This window comes from Acinonyx jubatus, chromosome A2, assembly GCF_027475565.1.
Source record: "Acinonyx jubatus isolate Ajub_Pintada_27869175 chromosome A2, VMU_Ajub_asm_v1.0, whole genome shotgun sequence".
Taxonomy (NCBI): Eukaryota; Metazoa; Chordata; class Mammalia; order Carnivora; family Felidae; genus Acinonyx; species Acinonyx jubatus.
Genome location: NC_069383.1, coordinates 7,289,703 through 7,304,570, shown reverse-complemented (window position 1 = coordinate 7,304,570; position 14,868 = coordinate 7,289,703). Strand labels below are relative to the sequence as shown.

At 48.6% G+C, this 14,868-nt stretch overlaps 1 protein-coding gene across 3 annotated transcripts in view; it reads left to right on the top strand.

Moving 5' to 3' along the window:
* Positions 1 to 772: 772 nt before the first annotated feature.
* The window catches only part of ZNF398 (zinc finger protein 398), a 30,359-nt gene continuing 16,263 nt past the window's right edge, over positions 773 to 14,868 (top strand). Inside the window, exons 1-4 of one of the 3 annotated variants that reach the window (XM_027075715.2) lie at positions 773 to 1,093; positions 5,830 to 6,225; positions 13,802 to 13,928; positions 14,498 to 14,611. In XM_027075715.2, the coding sequence (XP_026931516.2) occupies positions 1,070 to 1,093; positions 5,830 to 6,225; positions 13,802 to 13,928; positions 14,498 to 14,611 (661 nt within the window). In that variant the 5' untranslated portion in view covers positions 773 to 1,069. The other 2 variants (XM_027075714.2, XM_027075713.2) reach the window with 2 other exon arrangements.

Here is a 14,868-nt window from a genome sequence, read left to right as displayed (position 1 = left end):
TAGATTTTCAGGTGTAGCTCCAGTCTAAAGATAGTTTGTATGCTCAAGAGCAGGTGCCCCAACGGGATGGGTCTCATACTTTTGTGATTTAGTGTTACTTTGACCGTTACAGGCATTGACTTGATTCATTTGTTGAAATACAGGCTCGGGAGGATTTTCATTCACGGCGAGCATGTTCGAACTGAGGGCTGTGCTAGAAACTCAGGATTGTGTGGTTGTCTTAACTGTAACACCCACGACCTCCATAATAACACTCGGCTCTCTCCTGTTCATCAGCACAGACGCAGCAAATCGCAACCTCAATAATCCGAGACTGCAGACTTCACTTTTGGTCCTAACACAGGCCACATGAGACGTAAGCCGCTTCACCTTGTTAGCCACAGTGCTATGTCTGCAAATGACGGACGTCTCTTCGTCGCAGATTTGTGCCTCTCGGTCACTCGTCGTAACGCACCGGCTCGCTCCGGCCGGTCTGGCTCTCGCACTCCGCCGATCGCCACCTTTCCAAACTGGGCTGTCTTCCCGCCGGTGCGCCTCCCGTCGTGCGGTGCCCGCTAACCGGGCCCTCAGGAAGAAAGGCGCTCCCGGGAACGAGCCCTGGGTTGGGGCTGGGTCCTAAGCTCCTCTCTGATAGATACAGCCTCTGGGGGTAAGCGAGAAACCAGAAGCCTCGGGCGCCGCACCTCCACCGCCGGGGCGGAAGTGGCCGCCGGGGCCGGCAGGGGGCGCGCTGCGGCGGCGGGCGAGCGGCGCGGGCCTGCGGCGCGTCTAGGCCGGAGCCGTTTCCAGGGTGCGCTCGGTGGCCACAAAGCGCCAGCTGAGGGGCCGCTGCGGGCCGAGCGCCGCTGAGCCTGCCCGCCTCCTAAGCTTCACCGGCCGGCCGCCGTGCCTCCGCTGCGTCCCGGCGCCCCGAGCAGCCGCGCGAGTCCGGGCAGGGAAGGCAGAGCCGGGCGGGCGCCGCCTGCGGAGAGACCCGGGGCCGGCCTGCGTGGGGCCGCGCGCGGCAGCGGCGGCGGCAGCAGCGGCGACGACGACGACGACTCCGGCCCGGGCCGGACAGCGCAGGGCCATGGCCGAGGCGGCCCCGGCTCCGGTAAGAGCGGCCCGCGCGCCGAGCGCTGCGAGCCCGGGACGGTCTGGGCGCCTAGAGCTCAGCGCCGCGGACCCGCGGGAGGGGAGGAGGTCGGGTCGCCCGGCCTGTCAGGCGCGGGGCCCCGGCGCAAGGGCGCTCCCGGGGTCCCGCCGGCGGGGAAGGGCCTGAGGCGCCGAGTGGGGACACCGACGCCGAACTCCGGCCCGGGACGGCGGCGCCCCCTCCCCCATCGTGCGGTCCCGGCGCCTCGGGTGCGAGGCCCGGGGCTCCTCCTTCCCATTCGGACGTTTAGAGCCGAGAGCGCGTCTTCCGCTAATGAAAGAGGAATGAGTGAAGAGGGGCTCCTCCCGCTCGGTGTCAGCCCCGCCACTGCCCGCCAGACGCGCGGCGGGCAGGAAGCTTGTTGGGTGTTTCCATCAGCGTTCTCCGGCTCCGGCAGCCGTCCGCACGGAATCACGTTCGGGGCCGTCCGCCGGAGCCCCTCGCGGGCGCGGACGGTAGCCCCCGGGCGGGACGAAGGACTGCGTGAGCGCCGGGGTCCCCAGCGCCCGGTAGATGACAACGCGCGCCACTCTAGGCCCTCCGTCTGTGCTGCTGAACGACTGGTGCGGTTCCGAGGACCAGATAGCCTTATACGTGTTTATTCGTCCCGCGGCTATTTCCCGCAGGCCGGCAGCGAGCCAGGCCCTCTCCCAGTTGCTAGGGCCGCGGAGGTGACCAACGTAGTCCCTGCGCACAAGAGCCACGTAGAAGAAGCAGGGACCGGCCCAGTAGCATAGGACTGAAACGGACGCTGTGCATTTTGTCAGCCAGGAAGCCTTTGGTCGCCCCAAGGAGAGCCGTTTTAGTGAGTCAGGAAACAGAATGGGCAATGGAGTGCCTGGAAAGTGAGGAGGAAAAGAGGGAGCAGGTAGCGATGGGGTAGGGAGTAGGGTAGAGAGGAACGCAGTGTCTGCCCTTGGATCTGTTTTCCTTTTTTTTTTTTTTTTTTTTTTTTTTAACCAGGGTAAAGATGATCAAGCCTCAATGCCAACCCTATTTAATAGAAATAAAGTGGAAACTACATATGTACCTTTAAATTTTCTAGTACTGGCATTTAAAAAGTGCAAATAGATGAATTTAATTTTAATATATTTTATTTAATCCAAAGCATACAGAATATTTCAGTGTGTAACCAATATTGAGAATGTTTTTTGTGGGGGGCAGGGGACGCCCGGGTGGCTCAGTCGATTAAGGATCTGACTGCTGGTTTTGGCTCAGGTCATGATCGCCTGGTTTTGTGAGTTCAAACCCCCCCCCCCCCCCCATCTGACTCTTAGGCTCTGCACTGGCTGCATGGAGCCTGCTTAAGATTTTCTCTCTCCCTCTGCCCCTCCCCCACGTGCACTGTCTCTCAAATAAACTTAAAAAAAAAAAAAGAATTTTAGAATTTTAGAGCACACGCTAGTCGGGGGAGGGGGAGAGAGGTAGAGGGAGAATCCCAAGCAGGCTCCATGCTCAGTGCACAGCCTGAGCCAGAGGCAGACCTGAATCTCAGGACCCTGAGATCGTCACCTGAGCCAAAACCAGGAGTCAGATGCTCAACCCACTGAGCCACCCCAGGTGCTCCCAATATTAAGAACTTACTAATGAAGTTTTCCATTTTCCCCCCTCATACTAAGTCTTTAGAATCTGGTGTGTATTTTAAACTTCCAGCCCGTCCCAGTCACAATACCCACATTTCAAGTGCTAATAGCCACATGCGGTTCCCATTTTGAATGGTGCGGGTCTGCCTTTACCGAGAAGAATTAGGAGACATTGAACTACTGACCATAAAAAAGAGAAAAGAACAATGTCCCTAAAAGTGTGGAAAGCGTTGGCATTCAGAGCATAAGTGGAGAGATTAGTTTTAAATAGGATGCGTGCAACCTTTTCCTGTGGGAAGGAAGGAAGAAAGCATGGATTAAGCTACTGATGAGTTTGAAGTGAGAAGCCAGTGTAATAGGAGAAAGTTGAGAGAGTTGCAGGGTAATTACTCTTTCTTCTCAAAGTAGGAGGCCATGTTGTCCCCTGAGGTTGAGGGGGCCTGCAGTGGACAAGGGTCTCATTGCCCCACGTGTGCTCTCTGCACCACCAGCATCAGCATCACCCGGCAGCTTGGTAAAAATGCAGAATCTCAACTTGCCTCCCAGGCCTGCTGAATCAAAGTCTGCATTTTTATTTCTTAGTTTATTGTAGAGAGAGAACGCGCGCGCGTGCAAGCGGGCAAGTACGAGTGGGGGAGGGGCGGAGAGATGGAGAGAGAATCCTAAGCAGGCTCCACACTGTCAGCGCTGAGCAGATGCGGGGCCGATCTCATGACCTGAGCTGAAATCAAGAGTTGGACGCTCAACCATCAAAGTCTGCCTTTTGACAAGATCTGCAGATGATTCTCGGGCACGTTAGTTTGAGAAGCGTTGTACTAAAAGTTTAAGGGGTGTGCGGGGGGCGGGGGGGTTGCAGTGGCTACTATATGGAATGGAAGAAAAGCGTAGGGGGCACCAGACAATGTTGAGTTCCTGCTGAGCTTAGAGACCACTGGCATGGGGTAACACCAGTTTTCCCTGTCGTGTGACTTCCTTTAGTAGGGTTTACCAGCTTGCTTACAGGAACAGAGAAGGAACAGTTAGACTGATTCAGAGCTGGAGCAGGTGAGGCAGAAAGACAGAAAGGGGTTGAAGGTGGTTGAAATGATGCACCGAGGAAGGAAACAAAGCCTGTAACGGGCTGGGAAGCCAGGAGCAAATGGCTTGGGCAGGGGTTTAGTGGGATTGCAGAGCAGGTGGTGGGTGAGCTGGAGAGATGGGAGGTTGTGGCCAGGGAGCGGGTTGTCAAATTCATAGAGTCGCAAGGCTTTGTGGAGGTCATTCTGGTCCAATCTCCCCTATGTTGTAGGACCTTCCTTCCTTCCTTTCTTTCTTTCTTTAATTTTGGAGAGAGAGAGAGAGAGACCATGAGCTGGGGAGAGGGGCAGAGAGAAAATATTTTAATGTTTTATTTATTTTTGATAGAGCGCAAGTGGGGGAGGGGCAGAGAGAGGAGAACAGAGGATCTGAAGCAGGATCTGCACTGACAGCAGTGAGCCCGGTGTAGGGATCGAACCCAAGAACCGCAAGATCATGACCTGAGCTGAAGTCGGATGATGAGAGAGAAAATCTTAAGCAGGCTCCACGCTCAGCGGGGGCTGTGTCTCATGACCCTGGGATCATGACCTGAGACAAAAGCAAGAGCTGGACACTCAACAGACTGACCCACCTAGGTTCCCTGGAATTTCTTTTTTTTAATATACATTTTATTTCACAGCATTTTCAGTGATGGGGCAGCCTGGTATTTTCTTGGAAAGATCTAGTTTCAAAAATTATTTATGTAGGACAGAGTTTGCCTGCCTGAAAATTCCATGTTCTAGTTCTGCCCTCTGGAATAAATGCAATATAATATTTAAAATATTAAACATTAAATAAAAAATGATAATGTTCTGGGGGCACCTGGGTGGCTTAGTCAGTTAAGTGTCTGACTTCAGCTCAGGTCATGATCTCACGGTTCGTGAGTTCAAGCCCTACATTGGGCTCTCTGCTGCTCTGCTCTCAGCGAAGATTCAGATCCTCTGACCCCCTCTCTCTTTGCCCCCCCCTCCCTGCTCTCTTGCACATGCACCCTCTCTCTCAAAAATAAATAAACGTTGGGGCGCCTGGGTGGCTCAGTTGGTTAAGCATCCGACTTCGGCTCAGGTCATGATCTTGCGGTCCGTGAGTTCGAGCCCCGCGTCGGGCTCTGTGCTGACAGCTCAGAGCCTGGAGCCTGTTTTGGATTCTGTGTCTCCCTCTCTCTCTGACCCTCCCCCATTCATGCTCTGTCTCTCCCTGTCTCAAAAATAAATAAACGTTAAAAAAAATTTTTTTAAATAAAAAAAATAAATAAACGTTAAAAAAATTTTAATTAAGGGGGCTCCCGGGTGGCTCAGTTGGTTAAGCATCCGACTTTGGCTCAGGTCATGATCTTGCGGGTTTGGGGGTTCGAGCCCTGCATCGGACTCTGTGCTGACAGCTCAGAGCTTGGAACTGCTTCAGATTCTGTGTCTCCTTCTCTCTCTGCCCCTGCCCCTCCTGCACTCTGTCTCTCTCTCTCTCTCTCTCAAAAATGAATAAACATTTAAAACATTAAAAAAAACTTTAATTGAAAAAAGTCTGTTCTGCCTAACGTTTTAGAACCATCAAATATTTGAAAATATGTTTTCTCCATGCTCAATACTCTCAGCTTTTTAAAGTATTACAGAATGGTACGGTTGAGGTTCGTAAGCAGGGTGGTGGACAGGGCTGGAGCATAAATCAATAAAGGTTTTATCAGAAGGCAGTGAGTCCAGAGGAACCTAGAAAGATCTGGTGCACATAGGCCTTTTCCAGAAATAGAGGATGCAGCAGCAACCCGAGCCTCTGGACAATTGGCTCTACAGCGTAACACCCCGGGGGATAGGCCAGGCTGGTTCTGAATCCAGTGTCCCTCACTGTCTGACTTCATTTATCCCTGAACCGCCAAAGCAGTCCTCTTGGCTTTTGCTGCTGACGAGCACCATAAAGATGAAGCTTTTGCAGGCAGTGCTAAAACTGTATTTAGATGAATCACAGCTGGTTAACCAGCCATCCAGTCCTTCTTTGATTTTAGTTTGGCTTAGGGTTCCTTCCAACACTCAGTGTCTTGTCTCCTCTCTCCACCGCGTACAGACTTCTGAATGGGACTCTGAATGCCTTACCTCCCTGCAGCCCCTTCCTCTTCCCACGCCCCCGGCAGCAAATGAGGCCCACCTGCAGACGGCAGCCATCTCCCTGTGGACCGTGGTGGCAGCCGTGCAGGCCATTGAGAGAAAGGTGGAGGTCCACAGCCGGCGCCTCCTGCACCTGGAAGGACGGACGGGGACGGCGGAGAAGAAGCTGGCCAGCTGTGAAAAGACAGTGGCTGATCTCGGGAACCAGCTGGAGGGCAAGTGGGCCATGCTGGGGACCCTGCTGCAGGAGTACGGGCTGCTGCAGAGGCGGCTGGAGAACTTGGAGAACCTGCTGAGAAACAGGAACTTCTGGATCCTGCGGCTGCCCCCGGGGATCAAAGGGGATATCCCAAAGGTAATTCCCTCGCCCCTTCTGGTTGGCAAGTGGTACCACTAGTCCATAGACTAGGAGTAAGGGATCCTGTTGGCCAGTCAGGCTAAAGGAGCGATTAAGTTGTGTTTTGTTCATCTATTTGGGAAACATTTCACGTTCAATTTAGCTGTGATTTGAATTGAAGTGTCCGACTGAAGATTAGAAACCTCTTTCCAATTCAGAGTTGGCAGATAGATTTTGTTTTTCTCTTCAGCTTTCTCCTGCCCTTTATCTCCGAGTCCCTTTTGTCTTTGTTAACCTGTCTGCTTCGTTCTTGGTGCGGAAGCTAAATTAAATATCATTTCAATCAGCCCTTATGAATTTGTTGGTAATTCTGGTGAAAAGAGGAGTCTGGGGGAAGAGCTGGCAAGTAGATGGTTTGGGGCTCTCTGTAGGCCTAAGATTGGCATGATCCTGCCCTTTAGTACCCTTTACGGAAGTATGTTGTGGGGCTAGGGCCCGGCCCTTCTGCAGGGAGTGGCCCATACACCAGAAGAAAATAAACTTCATTCTTAATCTGTGAAACACAGCCTCGAGGCATCTGGTTTTCCTGAGCACATACTGTCTACTGAATATCTATATCCTGGAGGCACAGCACTGAACAATTCATGTAAGCTTCCCTGGAGCTTAAATTTTAGTGGAGAAAGACAGAAAATATAAACAGACAAGAATATAAATCCATTTAGGTGCAAGTAGATTAAAAAAAGTGCTATTCGGTGATTTAGTTTTTGGTGGGTTTTCAGAGCAGCTCTCATAAAGGTGCTAATATTTAGGCTGAGACTGAATGACAGGAAGGACGCAGCTGTGAGAAGATCTGAGGAAGAACTTTCTAGGTGGTGACGATGCCCCGTGCAAAGTCCTGAAGACAAACAAACGTTGAACACTGAAGGCAAGGGGAAACCCATTAGCTGGTATGCGGTGAAAACAGGCCTGTGCCTAGAGAAATGGATGAGGTCACGTTATTTAGGGCAGTGTTTTTCAGCACTGACTGTACACAGGAATCACCCGAGGGCTTTTTCCATTTTGGTGGGCATCACACCTAGAGATTCTGATTTAGTGGGTCCTGGATGAGGCTAAAACACAAATCTTAACATCTCCGTGGTGGGGTCTAATGTGCAACCGGGGCTGTGAATCACTGATGTAGGGGTCTGAGACCAAGGTAAGGAATTCGTTTTATCTTGGGTATAATGGAAAGAAATTGAGGGTATTAAACAGAGGAGTTCTATCTGGTTGAAATTTTGAACAAATCACTTTGGCTGCTCCGTAGGAGACGGATCAGGTTGGTAGGAATAGAAGCAGGGAGAAAACAAGAGGCAGCTGCAATAGTGGGAGAGATGAGAGTGGCTTGGGTGAGGGCAGCCGTGGTGGAGACGGATAGTGGGCAGATTCCGGACTTTTGGCGGAGATGCTGGGTAGAAGTCACGGATGGGAATTTGGTAATGAAGAACAACGATAATTTTAAATTTAGTGTGTGATAATTTACATAGAACTTGTTCTAAGTGCTTTGGTTATTTTCATAGGAACCCTAACTTGCCCAAGATCATTTAGTTACTAAATATAAGTAATAGAGTATTGTTGCAACGCAGCTGGCTCCAGAGCATATGCTCTTAACCACCTTAGGTTTACTGACTGTTAGGCTTTTGGCTCCAAGAACCCGATGGATGGTGGTGACATTTACTGAGATGGGGACTATCTTGAGGAGTGGGAAGGAATTAGGAGCTCTCTTTTGGCAGTATTAGGTTTCAGGTGCCCGTGATACAGTCAGGAGAGATGTTAAGTGGTCCCCGCGGCTCAGAGCGGAGTAATATTTGGCAGTCATGGGTGCACAGACCCTGTTGAAAGTCCTGAGACTGGAGTTGATTGCCTCAGGAGAAAGCATGGCAAAGCAGGGAGAAGAGTCCAAGGACCATGCTCCAGGGGCAGGCAGAGCTGGCAAAGGAGACCAAAAGGAGTGGCCAGCGAGATGGAAACAAGATAGGAATGTATGTGGCATCACAGGACGAGGAGGAAAAGCATTCAAGGAGAAAGCTGTCATTTGGATTGCATGTCACTGAGAGGTCTAGAAAGATGCAGACAGAGTATGATTTGGCAACACAGACCTTGCCGGAGACCTTGCTAAGACGCGGGGCCTAGAAGTCTGGGAAGGGCAGGTTGAAGAGTGAGTGGGAAGGGAGAAAAGGGAGAGAATGATGACTGATGCCTCTTTCCAGGTTTGCAGGGAGGGATATCAGAGTCAGCATCTGATAGAGAACCTTCCCCAGTGTGTTTTACTTGTGTGTCTGGAGGGGAGGGAGGGGAATTCTTTGGGATAATTTATACTTAGTATTGCCATAAGATTAGTAGAAAAGGCAAGTTAAAGTGTGTACCCATTGTCTTACCTAGATAAATGGATAACGTTTAAACTCTCCATCTTAAACTCCAAAATCATATAGAAGATAATGTGATATTTCTTTAAGATATCTTCATGAAGTTAGAACATATTAGAGATTTATTAGCTTTAAATATGGAAGTAAAATTTGCGTCTTTGCTTTGTTGAAAATACTCTTCTTATTCTGTCTTTACTTTATTTTTATGTTTGTTTATTTCTTTTTGAGAGAGACAGAGAGAGCTGGGGAAGGGCAGAAGGAGAGAGAATCCCAAGCAGTCTTCTCGCTGTCAGCACAGCCCCTGACTCAGGGCTCAAACTCATGAACCAGGAGATCATGACCAGAGCCAAAATCAAGAGTCGGACACTTACTGACTGAACCCCTCCCCCCCCCGCCCCCACCGCCAGGTGACCCTGTCCTTACTTCTGAGTGCCAAGTTCAGAATAATCTTCCCTCAGTTTTCTTCTTACTTTCAATTTTAAACTGTGGTAAAATGTGCACAACCTAAAATGTACCATTTTTGCCACGTTTAAATGCCCAGTTTAGTGGTACTCAGTACATTCACATCACTGTGCAACTACCAACACCATCCATCTCCAGAACTTCCCAAACTGAAATTCTGTCTCCATTAAACGCTAATCCCCCAGCCCCTCTGCCCCGGCCCCTGGCGCCCACCATTCTGCTTTCTGTCTCTGTGAATTTGACTCTTCTGAGTCCCTCATATGAATGAGATCATACACTATTTGTCCTTCCGTGACTGGCTTATTTCACTCAGCACAATATCTTCCAGGTTCACCCATGTTGTATCAGCATTTCCTTTTTAAGGCTGAATACTCCACTTCTCTCAGAATTTTAAAGGCATCGGTCCTTTGTCTCATAACATCGAATGCCATTGATGATAAACCTTAATACCAAATCAATTCCAAATTAATATTTCAGCATTCATTCCAAATGAACACCAAATCCGTTTACAAGAAATCTGTTCTCTAGAATCTTCCCATTTGTACTTGGTTTTTTTTTTTTTGTACTTGTTTTTCTAAAACGTGTTGAGGGTGTGTCTTCGTGTAGGTCTTTTAACCTTTGTGTCACACACTTGGTGTTATCTTTCATTCGGAAGATGGGTGTCTTGTTCGGCTCTGGAAACTTTTCTTCCATAATCCTATTTTTAGAATATTTCATCCCCATTTCTCCTGTTTTTTCTGGAACTACCATCTGACTCATGGTGGGTTGTGATCTTTGTCTCTAACTTTCCCTTCCTATTATTCACCTTTTTCTTTTTTTTATTTCAAAAGAATTTTTTTATGTTTATTTTTGTGAGAGGGAAAGGGCGTGAGCGGGGAAGGGGCAGGGAAAGAGGGAGACACAGAATCTGAAGCAGGTTCCAGGTTCTGAGCTGTCAGCACAGAGCCCGACAGGGCTCAAACTCATGAACTATGAGATCATGACCCGAGCTGAAATCAGACACTTAAGCGACTGAGCCACCCAAGCACCCCCTATTCACCTATGTTTATTTACCTTTGAGACAGAGAGAGAGCGTGAGTGGGGGAGAGGCAGGGAGAGAGTGAGACACAGAATCTGAAGCAAGCTCCAGGCTCTGAGCTGTCAGCACAGAACCCGACGCGGGGCTTGAAGGCACGAGTCATGAGATTGTGACCTGTGCTGAAGCCGGTTGCCCAACCGACTGAGTCACCCAGGTGCCCCTCACCTTTAAAATTTTTTTTTAAAGTTTGTTTATTTATTTAAAAAAAATGTTTAACGTTTATTTGTTATTGAGAGACAGAGCACAAGCATGGGAGGGGCAGAGAGAAGAGGAGACACAGAATCTGAAACAGGCTCCAGGCTCTGAGCTGTCAGCACAGAGCCGTGGGGCTCAAACTCACAAACTGCAAGATCATGACCTGAGCTGAAATCGGACGCCCAACTGACTGAGCCACCCAGGCGCCCCATATTTATTTATTTATTTATTTAGAGAGCGCGCGCATGTGCAAGTGGGGGGAGGGGGAGAGAGAGAATCCCAAGCAGGCTCCGCACTGTCAGTGCAGAACCTGATACTGGGATCAAACCCACAATCCATGAGATCCTGACCTGAGCTGAAATCAAGAGTCAGATGCTTAACTGACTGAGCCACCCAGGAGCCCCTTGTTCACCTTTTTAGAGTTTCATCACCTTCCTTTCCAGACTTTCTCATTTTTATTTTAAAAATTACATATTTAGGGGCGCCTGGGTGTGGCTCAGTTGGTTGAGTGACCGGCTTCAGCACAGGTCATGATTTCATGGTTCATGGGTTCGAGCCCCGCGTCGGGCTCTGTGCTGACAGCTTGGAGCCTGGACCCTGCTTTGGATTCTGTGTCTCCCTCTCTCTCTCTGCTCCTCCCCCACTCATGCTCTGTCTCTCTCTCTCAAAAATAAATAAACATTAAAAAAAATTACATATTTAATTTTCAAGAATAGTTATTTCTATCTCCTTTTTTTGAAGCAACCTGAATTTATTTAAATGGATGTGATATTCAAATGTCTCTGGGAATACGTATTAGAGGCTTGTTTAATTTGTTCATTGTTTTTTTGTTTTTGTTTTTGTTTTTTTCATGTTTGTTTATTTTTGAGACAGAGAAAGACAGAGAATGAATGGGAGAGGGTCAGAGAGAGGGGGACACAGTCTGAAGCAGGCTCCAGGCTCTGAGCTGTCAGCACAGAGCCCGACGCGGGGCTCAAACTCACGGACTGTGAGATCATGATGTGAGCCGAAGTCGGATGCTTAACCGACTGAGCCACCCAGATGCCCCTGTTCATTGTTTTTTCTTCTAGGATCGTTTGTAGTGTTTGTGTATCCTCACAGCATCATTTTTTTTTAATATTGAGTAAACCTAGGTTGTGTATCCATAAGTGACAGGCTCAATTGATTAATAGGTTAATGACAGGAAGCTGGCATGTCTCCTCGGCCACCGTGTGAGTCTGTTTAACCAAAAGATCTTTCCTTTACAGCAGAGAGCTGCCTCCATTGATGCTAGACATAGTTGGGCTTTGCTTTGAGGTGCCCTGGTGAGGAGCAAGTATGGGGTGCAGGGACCACCCAGAGACCAGGAGGGAAGTGGTACTCTGGGTCATCACATGCCCTCTGGAAGTGCATGCTGTCTCCAGGTGGGCTGGGCTGTTAGATGTCCTTAGAGGTGATGTCTGCTGTTTCAGCTCTGGGGTAAACGCTGCCACTTCCTCCCTCTGCCAGGGCAGTGGAGGGGTCCCTGCTAGTCCCAAGATACACCTTCAAACTGCAACCCATAATCACTTTTCTTCCCACTCATTCATTGTCTCTGCCGGCTTTGAGCTTGGAATTCTCTGGATTCTTCAACTGCAGTCTGTCCTTCGCAGAGTAGCGGAGCTGCGGCTTCCTCCCACACCCTGGACCCCAGCGCGTGCCCATCGTTTGGGTCTCGGTGCGAAACTCATCAAAAACTCTGGTCTGGTGATGGCTTCTCCTTATTCTTGGCACTGCTTTAGATTTATGGGGCGTCTAGGTGGCTCAGTTAAGTGTCTGAGTTCGGCTTAGGTCATGATCTCGTGGTTCATGAGATCAAGCCCTGCATTGGGCTCTGCGCTCCCAGTGAGGAGCCTGCTTTGGATTCTCTGTCTCACTCTCTCTCTGCCCCTCCCCTCCTCAAAAATAAAAAAACATTAAAAGAAAAAAAGATTTAGTCCCTGCTGATCTTATTTACTGTCATTTCAGTAGAACTCAGGGAGGAAAGGAAGATACATATGTGTTTAGTTCATAGCCTTGAACCAGAATCCCATCCTGATCCTTTTTTTTTAATCATTATTTTGTCATGTGTTTTTGTTGTAAGGTATCACAAATCTTTTGTGTAGTGACATTAGATACAATTATGTCATCTACACTTGCCCTCACCCTGGCTTTAGGTGCTGAGCAAGTGTAAAGTAAGTAATTTAAAGTTCTAGCCCCTAAAGAACAAAATTTCTAGTTGGAAAATGAAGCAATTAGAAAATAAACCCAGTTGCCTCATAGTATTGCATAGACCTTTGACTCTTAATGAGTATGTTAAGTTTATGAAAATAAATACGTATGGTTTTCATTGAATTTTTTAATTTTGGGAAAAAAATGTGTGTGTGTGTGTGTATAGTAGATACCAGAAATGTTTCTTCTTCTCTGATATTCCTTTTTCCATAGTATCCTGTTTTTATTTTATGGGTGGTGTAATATCTCTCAAATCTTTGTGGGAATACTAGTTAGGAGGTGGTGGTGGTTTGTTTTTGTTTTTTAAATTCTGTTGCCTGGGTATTTGTTTCCTTCCACATTTTCCTCCCTTATTTTAGTCTTTCTTGTTCAAGTGGCCGACTTTGCTAAATGGGCATTGACAGTTAGTGCTTAGCTTGTATTTCAGAATTTAACTACAGGAAGCTGTCCGGTGACAGGAGGGTGAGCTAGCCTTATGATCAGCTAGATGCCAGAATGAGGCGACAGTGCCCATACTAGGTACCTTAAATTCCCCAGGCAACTCTTATACTTCATTACAGAAGAACCTTCCAGTTTTTACCTAGGGAAAAGTGCCTGGCTTTGGACGAAACTTTGCCAGAGGGTGGGGGGATTCTGTTCTGCGTATGACCATTCCCTACATGAAGCCCGAGCTCCCAACTCGGCAGGCTTCATCATTGTCCTCTGAAAGTAATCTCCAGTTTTCCATGCTTACATGTTTTTCCTGTTCCCATTAGACCTGTTAATAACCCACCAGAGCCCCATCTCTTCTGGACTCATCCCAGCCCTATTATAGCTCGATATCCAAAATTTCTGGTCCATGTCTTCAATTTGAATGTGACCATATGCTTATTTTGGGCAGAAACCGTATTTTTGTAATCTTGGCACTTAGGATAAAGCTTGTACGTAGTGGGTATTCAGAACATGTTGTATCGTGTGAATTATATACTGCTTTGCATCTGTGCCTCTCTCCGTGAGGGACTGTTTACAAGTCATTTGCTCCAACCTCCCAAAACTGGTCGCTCTAAAGTTTATTGCCTTTCTCCTTGAAAACATCTTCAACTCCTAGAGGTCGGGTCTGTGCCCTGTTTTTCCTGTATCCCTCCTGCATCCCACACAGTCTTTGTGTGACAAGTAGGCACTTAGTAAGATTGGCTAAATGACTGAATTGCAGTGGGAGGGACTAACTCCAATATGATTATAATTTCAGGTGCCTGTGACATTTGATGATATCTCCATCTACTTTTCCACTCCAGAGTGGGAAAAATTAGAAGAATGGCAAAAAGAGCTTTACAAGAATATCATGAAGGGCAACTACGAGTCTCTTATCTCCATGGGTGAGGCTAAGTTGGCGCCTTTTGAATGAGGGGACCCCAGCTCCACGGGGGCTTAGAGCAGTCCCTTTCCCTCCAGTGGTCCTCATTTTCCCTCTGTCCCCACACACTTCAGATTCTAGGTGCAAGCCAGAGATTTCCAGTTCACCCTTCCCAAGTAGGAAATCATAATCTCTCTGCCAGTTCATCGGATGGAGAATGAAGCTCAGGGTTAGGGGTCTCCCAGTTGCAGTGGTTTCCATAGGTGTTCTTCACTTTGAAAGGGCCTTGTTCTCCCCCTTGAGGCAACTGTCCCTCTTCCTCAGTGAAAGTAGCAGGTGGGCAGTGCTAAAGTAGCACCATGCCTTTCCCATCACCTCTCCTCTCGTGTGCGTTCCCAAGAGATGTCATCCGTACAGGAGGGGAATGGAAGGGGAGGAGCGCTCCAACTTGTTAGCGCCCAACTTGTTAGAATCTGAAAGAAGTTCCCTGGGACTGTGGACCTCAAAGCCTACAATTCAGCCTTAATGGTAATTAGTTGTCATCCTCATTGAGCTCTTTGTCATACCTCCTTTCCCTTCTTCCTCTCCTAGATTATGCCATGAATCAACCTGATGTCTTATCTCAGATTCAGCCGGAAGGAGAGCATAACACAGAGGAGCAGGCAGGACCAGAGGAGAGTGAGATTCCCACAGACCCCAGTGAAGGTAAGTAGGAGAGGAGATGATCCCCTCCTTGTCTCCCCTTCCTGGTCAGAGACGATGGCTCAGAACTAAGTAAGCAGGGCTTGGGGCTTCTAGAGCCTCTCCAATCTCAATCAGCTAGACCGTGAGTAACGCCTGACCCTCAGACACTTAAATAGGAGGGAGTATTAGAGATCGCCTGTCCCCACGACTACCGCACCTCTGAGGGCTATTCATGGTATTCCGTGACTGGTTCCCACACCTAATTATCTGGTAAAATT